Consider the following 11,275-nt stretch of genomic DNA (forward strand, 5'->3'; position numbering starts at 1 on the left):
TACAAAATATTGAACTTAAAATAATTATATTACTTAAATTACTAATTTATTTTAATTATTTATAGTTTAAAAATGATCAAACTATATATTATAACAAATAATTAGATTGGTTCCTTCTATTTTATTCATATTTTAAGATTGTTTAATATAAATATTTTGAATCAAAATTGATTATATATATATATATGACAATGATAGTTTACTTGTAATGAAAATGATATCTCTAAATATGATTATAATTTTTTAGTTTGTTTATGTAATTCCATCACATTAAAACGGTAATCAATTTGACTCTGGTTGAGAATTGTGGGACCCATACTTCTTTTTTGAATTTATCTAGGTTGAAAAAATACATAATTATTTGATACGACGAATAATAATAATATTTGAGTGAGATCTCACGGATGGAGAGAACGAAATCCATACTTCTTCGACGAATAATAATAATAATATTTGGGTGAGATCTCACGGATGGAGAGAACGAAATATTCTTTATAAGGGTTTGGAAACTTCTCCATAACAGATACACTTCAAAATTGTGAGGCTGAACGTAATGGGTTAAACTAAGCAATATCTGCTAGTGGTGAGCTTGGGTTGTTGGGCTGGTGTGCCTACAAGGATGCTGGCCCCTAAGAGGGTGAGTTGTACCTACAAGGATGCTGGCCCCTAAGAGGGTGAGTTGTAAAATACATTTTAAAACTGTGAGACGATGACAATACCAAACGAACTTAAGCGGACAATATTTGCTAGCAGCGAATTTAGACGGTTACAGATTTTGATCGGAAAATCATAATTACAACACTATAAATGTGTTTTAAAGTATAATCAAATTTGAAAAAAAAAATCCATTTTAATTATTATAGTATATTCTTTAGTTACTACATTTTAATTAATTAAAAATATAAAAATACATTCTAATATTCGTTCATATTTCATTCCATTTCCAAATAGTAGCAAACAACACATATTAATTATGTTCCAATGAACTCAAAGTAAATACCCTAAACAAAATTTACACTTATTACAATTTAATTTTCACTACAATTACAACCATTTTCATTATGGTTAAATAAATAGTTTTTTTAAATATTATTTATAAACGAATAATTTGTCATTTGAATTAACTTAAAAAATGTAGGAACTAAATAATATCGAGTTTGAAAACTCAGAAACCGAACACAGAAGTAAGCAATACTCAAAGGCAAAATTGTAACAGCCATACTTTTTTTTTTTCTCAATAAGTCAAAATCCTATATATATAATGATGACACAAACAAAGAGAGGCATTGTCGCAGGCAATGGCTCTATCGAGCCCCATATACCCCGAAACACAAAGATGATGACTCTATCGAGCCCCATATATCCTAAAACACAAAGAAGATGGCTCTATCGAGAGGGCTTGACTTGTGAAGAAAGGTTTGACACAAACCCATGACATAAATTATTTCAAGACTTTTCCTCCCATAGTCAAGCTCAAAAGAATTTCGACAGGTGAAGAAAGGTTTGACACAAACCCATGACATAAATTATTTCAAGACTTTTCCTCCCATAGTCAAACTCAAAAGAATTTCATACGAGTCATTCTGTCAATTGCAGCTAACAGATCTTGATCACTGTACCAACTCGATATAAAAATGGCCGTTCTTCATGGAAAATAGAGTGAAAGGGTCCACCCCGAAACCAAGGGTACTAACAAAGAGTCTCAATCAAGAAATACAAAGTCAAAAAATGGATCATTCCATGGGCCTATAATTTATCAATAATGTTTGTACAGTAAAAAGACAGTTCTTTTCAGTCATTCCATTTACAATTACACCAAAATAATGTTGAGGGCTTCGTCATGAATGTGAGCAAGAAACTAACAGGGAAGAGACTATATATGCATTTGTGTCTATAAAAGAGTAAGAGGAAAAAGAGCAGCAAGAGCAAACCTTTATGATTTATTTGATTTATTGGTAAAAACTATGATGGATCGATTCCCGAATTCAATTACATCTCGTTTGCGTAATGAATGAATGATGAGTATCGACACAATACTTGAACGACGAATGAGTTCGGTCTATGATTTTCCTTTCCTTCTATCGTCCATTGCCTGCTTGAAGAATATATGAGATTCAGTCTAAAAGCTTAAAGAATATATGATGAGTATCGACACAAAAATTTGTTCTCTATGTTTCCTACAGCTTGTTGTTCCCACAGACATTGTTTTTTTAAAGCCCGAGAAGTTATTTAATCATTCAAAATCTCGGGTTTAACGCCTTTTTACAAGTTGGTCGATTACAGTTCTTGAAAAAGTATTTGAAAACAAAAGCAGAAAACTCTTTAGACAAGAACTGTGAAAGAACACAAAGTCTCCCAACATCCACAAGAGGAGGCTTTAGGGAGGCTTATCACCCAAGCTCCATGATTTGAGCCTTTGGGTAGATTCCTTAACCAAAGAAAACTTTTGTGGTCTCCTAGAACTAGAGTTAGAGCGTGTTTAGTCTCTTGCAAGTTAATCAAATTGGGTAACGGCACAGATTAGAAGAAAAAAATATCATTAAAAGAATAAAAAAAGAGGAGAGATGCATGCAGCATGCTAATCAAACTCGGCCTTGATTTACATAGAGAGTAAATATGTAATGGCTCAAGCCCACCGCTAGTAGATATTGTCCTCTTTGAGTTTTTCCTTTCGGGCTTCCCCTCAAGGTTTTTTAAAACGCGTCTGCTAGGGAGAGGTTTCCACACTCTTACAAAGAATGCTTCGTTCTCCTCTCCAACTGATGCGGGATCTTAAGCATCGTTAATGGTGTCCACATATTGATCCTTATCTAGTAGATTTTGGTCGAGAGAATACCTTGCTTTGGAACATTCTCAAGGTCAACACAAGTGTATCCCGCATCCTACAAGAAAAATCAGCACTACAGTAGACTGTAACTATTTAAGAAACATGCAATTCTGAAACTCAAGACAAGTATATAGCTCACTTGTTGATTATAGATGATTTTAAAGAGACAAACAGGTCATATGACATAAATAAGCCTAAGTTTTATGGTTAGTCTTAGGACATTGTACCAACCAGGGATGCTTCACAGAATACAAATGAATCTCTTAAGTGAATGGAGACATTACCTAACATCATACGCATTAAAGGGAAGATATGATCCATCAGAACACGTCAAAACAAATTGTGTTGACATCCCAGGGGGGATTTTCAACTGCATCCACAAATATATAGTAAGAAACAAAATAAAACTTTGGTATATATGAAAATATAATTGAAACTTGTTGGCGCCCTCATCGGTAACTAATGTTAATAAGGACATACCGATAACTCCCTTGAATATTTCTCAGCAATTACAACCGCATCTGTGTTTCCCATCTTAATTTGGTAACCGGACCTCCTCAAAGAAATTGACGCTGGTTCCCAATTCTCAGATAAAACCTCATAAAACCACCAAAATGTCAATAACTAGCTACAATTTTTCTAAAAAATGGAAACCAGCTAACGGAGGACAATAATTTCACAACGTATTTTAGTTCAGGGCTCAATCTGACAAAATGATAAATTTGAAGTTAAACTTGACTCACTTTAACTTGTATAGGACTAAGAAACAAGTACAACCCCAACGAGTGAATTTTTCTAGAAGATTTACTTATACGTACCAGCAATAGAACAGAAAATGTGGCTTGACCCTTTGAGAGATATGTGTCAATCTCCAGTTGCGTGTCTGGATCTATAATGGAACTAATTAGAAAGCTCGAGGAGTATATAAAAAATAGCTGAAATATAACAATGTTAGTCAACTAATAAATCAAAATAAATTACACACGATAACGTGATAGTTGAACAACTTTTGTTACTGAAAGTCGAGGCTTCGAAAGAAGAAAACAACTATGTATCATGAAGTACATGATTTTTCTGCCTACCAAGATGTTTTTCCAACCTTTTCATCACATTCTGGTTTTGGAGGTACAGATAAACACACTATTGTAAAAGAGGCAATCACATAGAAAAGATGTCATTAAGCAATTTAAAAACTAGGATTTTTCTATAGCACGCAAGTCAAGAGAAGCAATTAATTAGCTACCTTGAAAAGATACATAAAGAGTTGCAACTTAAGAGTGATGTTCTTAAAATTTTAATCAACTTACCACATTTTATTTTTTTCTGATCATTAGCAAAAAGCTTTACCAGCTCCCCCTGATAATTGGAAAAGAATTTAGAATAAAAAACCGGAAGGCCTTCTAAATTTCATTTTCTAAACCCGATGGTACGCAAAATAAATTTTGAATCACAATTCAAAGCGTTTTTGGTTGAAAACCTGATGGCCTTTGTCATCCATTGGTATGCACTCAACAGCAATTAGTTTATCAACATCATCAGCTGCAACAACATATTCTGGATTTGTGGCTCCTAAATCAAAAAACCATTCAAACATTAGAAGTTATTATAACAATCTAGTAGTAACTAGTAACAATGCATGCTGAAAAAAGTGAAAGTAATGCAAGTGTCACTGAAAAGGACAGAAAACTAGAGTGCTTATCTGGAATTATGTGATTCAACTGTGTTTAAGGTTTTTTGTACGATAGGAACAAGAAGATGCGTTTCCGTTTTCCATAAAGTAAAGCCATTTGCTGAAATAGTAGAATATGCAAATTTTATTTGCTCAAATTACACAGTACTTACAACCTTACTTCAACATGATCTGTTCTGTATAGGTTATAAAATGCATCATGAAAAAATTTTACAAGGTAGATGAAGCAATTTTTTATCATTGTTTTTCTTTTCTTTTGTGGCGCCTTCTCCTCCTCATAATTTATTGTATATTTTTCAGTTTCAATAATAAAGTTTTCTTTGACCCCAAAGAAAAAAAAAAAAGGAAAAAAAAAAAAAAATGAAATGTAAGAATGTCATCTAAAGAATCCTACAAAGCTGAACTCATTTCCATTACCTTCAATATACTGCCTTGTGCCATCCTCAAGATGCCAAACCCACTGACACAGAAATTTGTATCATCTATATATGAACATTCCACATGTATCCCCAAATCTATATTGGTCATCATTTAAATGATATCTGAGCATGTCACCTGAAATATACAGAGAGAAGTCCCTCGCGTAGGATATCCACATGCAAGAAGTGTGCTCCCTGGTGTAGCCTCACCGATTATTTGAAAATTCTCGATGCTAGGTCCCTCTGAATTAAAACTTCATGTGAGTGCTCATGTCTTAGTAAAGTACTGGTTATGTGCAATTGTGCTTTGATTGTCTTCTAAAACAAATAAAAAAACTCACCAATCGTTACAGGGTGGTTATATCTCTCATCAGGTGTATAACGTTGGAGTTCCACAGCTTCATCATCAACCGGAGGGGTAAAATCACCAGGCACTTCCCTAAGATAGTATGTTTTCGTAGTTGAGAGAAATAGAGAAATTCCATAAGGAAATGTCGGAACCATCTTTTTTATACAGTGTTGCACTTTGCATCATACTTTTATGCTACAACTAAATTCAAGTTGAAATGTAATGAAGGTTTGGAACAACAGGCTTTCAGTTGAAACCAAACAACATTAAATTAAGATTAGTACCTGAATTTCAATTTATATTATGAAAAATAAACTCCAAAAACTTGAAAAAGTTTTTTAAACGTTCTTAGGAGAATAATCTAAAAATAATTATTGAATGAAGTTATATGTGCATATATAATTTTATTCTTATAGAAAGAACATTTTTTAAGTTATAAATAGTTTAGGTTGGTTCAATTCAGTCCATAGTAATTTAAGGTGAATCCACAAATCAACCCCAGCCCATGGAATTATTGCTTATTTTGACCGATCCAAGTTGGATTTTTTGAACACCACTAGTCTTGTTCTAACTTAAGGCATCCATACCAGATTTAGAATGCTATACCTTCCAGTATAGAATAAAGGGTCTGGAGAAATGTCATTGACAGGTTGATGCACTTCAGGTCTCTGACTGAAGTCTGCTGATTTTGGAATATTAGTTTGTACCCTACTAGACATAAACACATCTTCAGTTGCTCTCAAATGCTGCATGCAAAAGGGATAAGAATTAAATGAGTAGCAAGCTTTGTAGAAGCAAAGGAAACAAACATAGTAGTTAAGGAAGTTACATGCAACACTACCTCTGCTTGGGGAGGAAGTTGGTATTTTGAAGTCCCCATATCTGTATTCTCTCTCTTTTGATATTGATATCCACTTTCAAATAACTTAAAATCAGCATTCTCTCTCTCTTTATATTGAAATCCACTCTCAAAATGATTTTCAACAAGAGATGTTCGTTCTCCAATTTTTTCCTGTGATGAAAAGAAGCACAATCTTTATTACAATAATTTATCAATTTCAACTGACAGTTATTATAAGAAAGATAATGGCAATGCTATAAAAAATGGAAACAAGAGGATGGAAATTAAAACAGTTGATGGAATTGCATGTCTTGATTTAAAAAAATCGGTCTAGTTAAGCATTTATATAGTTGGTTGCCATTTTTTCCTGAGTTATCGTAGCGAAAATAGGACATTTGACAAAGTTGAATGTCTAGCTTTACAACAAAGGTCCAATAAAACGTTAATGTAATTGGATGATAGTTCACAATATGTCATTTTATTTCATCAAGGACCCTCAAAAAAGGTAAGTTTCCACACAAAAAAAAAAAAGTGGGCCAAGAAGAGTAATGAAATTTTGTCATGTCAAACATTTCCCTCCCAAGCCATTTTCTTATCATTAAACATTATATTGTTCCTCTGCCCATAAGACATAAAACTTTCATCAGAACATTATAGAGAAAAGATTAACATTCTATGGAGAAGAAATAACTGAAGCAGTAATGAAAAGGAATGGCAAGTAGATGGAGTTGCAATCACATATAGCAAAATATTTTACTATCTTGGTTGAGGAACTTATAACTTCGCAGAAAAAACAACAAATTTTAATAATAGCCAGCTTACATGTGAAGTTCTGATCTTCTGCTGCAACTGATCATGAAGTAGCTGTTAAGATTTGAGGAAAAATAAAAAAGCTAAGCAAAATGAAAATAAAGGAAGAAACTATTGCAAGAAATAAAAAGGAAAATATTTTCTTGAGAAGTAAATATAAAAAAAGTTGTAACATATTGCACAAACTAACCAATCAAATTGGTCAATGAACAAACTCAGACACCAAAAGAAAGACTATTTTTTACTAGGGTGCATTCTTTAATTATAGGTCCAAAGACAGGTTTGCCACTGAGTCGATACGGATTTCATGTATTCCGCTTCAAGGTTTTGACCAAATTTATTTCCAGGATTCATTTGGAATGAGAATAGAAAGCATATCAGCAAGAAAGTTGGATTTATTCGATATCGCAGATGTGTGAATCAGTCTCAAGCTTCATACGTAGAGAATTTACCTTCACACTGTTGGATAGAACAGAGGCATTTATGACACGAGGCCAAATACCATATTTTGCCAAAAGCCCAACCAATGATGACATGTAGTGATATCTCTCATCATCCACAGCCTGTTAAAGAAGAGATTGAAACCATTCAGCATAGTTAACGTAAGCAGATTTAACTTTCTACATCAACTTTTTTTTTAGCTTCAGATCACTGTCTAAACAATTTTTTCATTTCTCCCCTAACTGATGAATACCAAATAGAAGCTTTCTCTTTTTTTTCTTTTCCTTTTCTTTTCGAGTAATCTCTGAGTTTTTGGCTTGGGTTGATACTTTCATATCTTACCTCGTTTCGGTCAATGAATTGTTTCTTGACTAGGGTTTCATTTTATCATCAGACGCCCATAAATATACAGGCTACCAGAGTTGAGTGACTGATTACAATAAGTACAAAGTCCCATAAAGGGTATCAAATGGAAGTTACATGGGAAAAAAACTAAAACGTACCTTCAATTCATTAGTCAATTTTAAGTTCACTTCAAGATCCCCCTTTCTGTATCCCAACTCATTGTAGGCAGAAGTAAGGGCTTCAGTTTGCTTCTCATCAACTGCCTGTTACAAAATGAGAAAAAGATATGTTATCTGAATCAAAATGTAAAGAAACGATAGCATGAGGAGAAAACTGAAAACAGTAGGCCGTACAACTATATCCAAGAACAAAGACGAACCAATCTTATGTCTGAAAATTTCCTCTCCAGTGCACATTTCTCATTCAACAGTTGCAATTCCTTTCACCACAGAGATTTTTTGTGTAAGGTATAGCGATATCACATGAACCCGGAGTCATCTAAGCAATTTATACCTTCAAACAAGCAACTGCCATTTGTTGACGAAGAAGCTGAATCTCCCCTTCTTGTGCTCTAACCCGTGACAACAGTTCCTATGTACAACTTTAAGAACTATAAAATGTTGTAGACAGCTTAAATTCAGAACCCGAGAAACTTGTACACAGAAGGCCATACCTCAGCTTCTTGGTCTGGATGAGTACTGTCATTTACAACTCCTTTCAGATCATTTGAACCAAGAGATCTTTCAAAGGTTTGCCTGCAAAAATAATTGTATTAGTTTCGTAATAACCACAAGTTATAAAATAAATAAACTCAGCACAGTCGCTGGAAAACGTGAGAATTCCGGAAAATTGTGAGATCTCACATCGATTGGGGAGGAGAACGGAACACCTTTTATAAGGGTGTGAAAACCTTTCCCTAGCAGATGCGTTTTTAAAATCTTGAGGGGAATCCTGAAACGGAAAGCTCAAAGAGGACAATATCTGCTAACGGTGGGCTTAGGCTGTTACAAATGGCATCAGAGCTAGACGGGCGATGTGTCAGCGAAGAGGCTTAGCCCCGAAGGGGGGTGGACACAGGTGGTGTGTAGCAAGGACGCTAGGCCCTGAAGGGGATGAATTGGGGGGTCCCACATCGATTGAAGAAGGGAACAAGTGCCAGCGAGGACGTTGAGCCTCGAAGGGGGGTGGATTGTGAGATCCCACATCGGTTGGGGAAGAGAACGAAATACTCTTTATAAGGATGTGGAAACCTCTCCCTAGCAGACGCGTTTTAAAAACTTAGAGGGGAATCCTGAAACGGAAAGCCCAAACATGACAATATCTGCTAGCAGAGGGCTTGGACTATAACAAGTTTAATCCTTACTAGAGAATGATGATGATGGTATAGACTGGGAGCTGCTATTAACCCATTAACCAAACTAATTTCTCTGATGACCCCTCCTTAAATAATCTGTAGAGAGTGGGTTAAGACAACTAAAAATAACAAGCTAAAACCTATCCAGAACTAAACCACAATATTATTCTCAATGCCCACATTAAGCCATTGGTACTGCCTTCATTGATTTTGGTAGTGAGCAAAAAATCTGCAAACCTACTATGAAAATAATTCGAGTTATCACCTTTTCTTTAGATGGGATCTTGCAGCATGAACCTTGTTATCATTATGCCCTTGCAAAGAGCTATGGGTAGTCGACATCAGATCGGAAGTTCAAGTTCTTTACTTTGACAACTTCTGATTGCATCAGCACAAACATTATCCATCACTTCAGAATCTTGCACTCTACATCATTTGATGTCCATACACCGTAGACAGCAACTTTGCACGCTTTATTCACACAACTTTCCTTCATAAGATGTATGATTACCATGCATCAAATTATAGTAACTGATGCCACACCAAAATTATAGAGCATATGTGAAAGGGCGAAACGTATCTAGAGAAATAAATGAATTTAGAAACTTCTAAAATGTGAGGAAAAACCAAAATCCAGAACACGGGAAACGGCAGGTACGTATACCCCAGTCGAAGAAAGTTCGAACAACACTTCACTAATTACTCCTCACCATTTCTAATCTCTTCTCATGAAGAAATATCGTCCATATGAATCTAATGAAATACTTGTGGAGTAAGTTCTAATAATAAATCTACAGAAAAATTCTGTGCATTTTGATGAATCGACAACCATATGATAAATAAGATTGACAAATGAATGAGATACTCATAAGGTTGAACATAATTAACAAGAGGAATGAACAATACAATTACAAATACAAGCAGGGATTGAAATGGCAAACACCTGCTAAATTTTAACAACTCCGAATAAAAACTCAAATGACAGATTCAAATTAGCAACCGGATAGCAAAAGATCAGAAAGCCAATCAAAGTTATACGTCCTTCTCTCCTAATCTCCTAACCCCGCTCTCTCACAAGTTATAACCAATCCAACCCGAAAAAACTATGGCGGCAAAAGCTGCAAATGGATAAACAAAGCTCATATCGGATGCATCTTCACATAACTAAAAACATACAAACCATCTGTATTTTCATCAAGGTGCTGATTCGAATCCTGAAAATTGGCTTCAAATCAAAATCCAAAACTAAAAACGAAGGACGACAGAAAATCTTCCCCGTCACATCAAGAAACATCAACTCAAACAAAAACTTGAACAAATCTAACAAAAAAATGTCCATATTCGTAACGTGGATTGATTGATGAGACATTAATTAACAGAAAAACGAAAAACAAATGAAGTACGCAAATGATGTTAAACAATACCGAAAAGATGTCGCGCTCAAATTCTTTGGGTGACAAATCGAGATGCTTAAAGAGCCAAAAACAGTATGAATGGCGAAAGAAGAGAGGTGTGGAAGTCAAATGAGTGATGGATTAGTTAAAAGGGAAATGAAGACGAAGCTGATGAATTGCACCACGTATGATCCGCAATTTTTTCGTTTTTTTTTTATTCATCTCTTCCGGATGTTAAAAAAATAGAAAATTTAGTATTAAAAATTATAATTTACTTTCTATAATTTTAAATTATAAATAGTAATAATTTATATTTTTTAAAATTAATAAAAATATCCTTATAAGTTTTTAAAAATTTAAATAATACCTTAAAATATATATATATATATATATATATAATTTAATAAATATAAATTGTAGTGCACCGGCACATTAAAATTTTTTAGAGATAATCTATGAGTAGTAGATAGGTAGATCTTAATTGTACTTTTAAAAATTAATAAAAATTGACATTTTTTTATTTTTTTATTAAGTTAAACTATATTAATTAGTTTTTTAGTTAAAATAATATTTAAAAAATAAGAGCGTATTTCTATACTTTTTAAAGTTTATAAATATTTTTATTATTAACTCTTCTAGTTGTTTAATTAATTTCAATAAAATTTAATTTCGATTATTTTTAAGTTTTTTTTTTCAACATATTGACAAAAATCAGAAAAAAAAAACATATTATAAAATATAATGAAAACCAAATTACATTTCTAAAATAATATTTTAAAAATTATATTTTGTTGATTGATTCAAA

At 33.5% G+C, this 11,275-nt stretch overlaps 1 protein-coding gene across 8 annotated transcripts; it reads right to left on the minus strand.

Moving 5' to 3' along the window:
* Positions 1-1,921: 1,921 nt before the first annotated feature.
* LOC111801087 (uncharacterized) lies at positions 1,922-10,660 on the minus strand. Of its 8 annotated transcripts, none has more exons than XM_087126410.1 (20): positions 10,501-10,660; positions 9,342-9,566; positions 8,396-8,477; positions 8,236-8,293; positions 8,102-8,161; positions 7,881-7,985; positions 7,389-7,499; positions 6,949-6,990; positions 6,127-6,297; positions 5,892-6,031; positions 5,278-5,375; positions 5,073-5,179; positions 4,935-4,977; positions 4,305-4,396; positions 4,135-4,183; positions 3,646-3,716; positions 3,308-3,424; positions 3,112-3,197; positions 2,837-2,882; positions 1,922-2,092 (listed from the first exon to the last, which is right to left on the minus strand). In XM_087126410.1, exons 3-20 carry the CDS (start codon positions 8,425-8,427, stop codon positions 2,060-2,062), a joined length of 1,461 nt encoding a protein of 486 aa, XP_086982536.1. In that variant the 5' UTR covers positions 8,428-8,477; positions 9,342-9,566; positions 10,501-10,660; the 3' UTR covers positions 1,922-2,059. The 8 variants fall into 8 exon arrangements, with proteins under 8 accessions (XP_086982536.1, XP_023540827.2, XP_023540828.2 ...); XM_023685059.2 differs by having other exon boundaries at positions 8,236-8,313; XM_023685060.2 differs by having other exon boundaries at positions 8,236-8,313; positions 9,342-9,561; positions 10,501-10,658.
* Between the last annotated feature and the right edge of the window lie 615 nt (positions 10,661-11,275).

The sequence above is a fragment of the Cucurbita pepo genome, chromosome 8 (assembly GCF_057944985.1).
Source record: "Cucurbita pepo subsp. pepo isolate OVF chromosome 8, ASM5794498v1, whole genome shotgun sequence".
In the NCBI taxonomy this organism is placed as follows: Eukaryota; Viridiplantae; Streptophyta; class Magnoliopsida; order Cucurbitales; family Cucurbitaceae; genus Cucurbita; species Cucurbita pepo.

What these genes read in the sequence shown, in the direction of transcription:
- LOC111801087 (XM_023685059.2), bottom strand. Translation starts at nt 9,418, where the DNA reads ATGTCGACTACCCATAGCTCTTTGCAAGGGCATAATGATAACAAGGTT. An exon ending in ATCCAGACCAAGAAGCTGAG is followed by an intron (nt 8,314 to 8,395) that starts GTATGGCCTTCT and finishes AGTTGTACATAG; the next exon opens with GAACTGTTGTCACGGGTTAG. An exon ending in TTCTATCCAACAGTGTGAAG is followed by an intron (nt 6,991 to 7,388) that starts GTAAATTCTCTA and finishes AAATCTTAACAG; the next exon opens with CTACTTCATGATCAGTTGCA.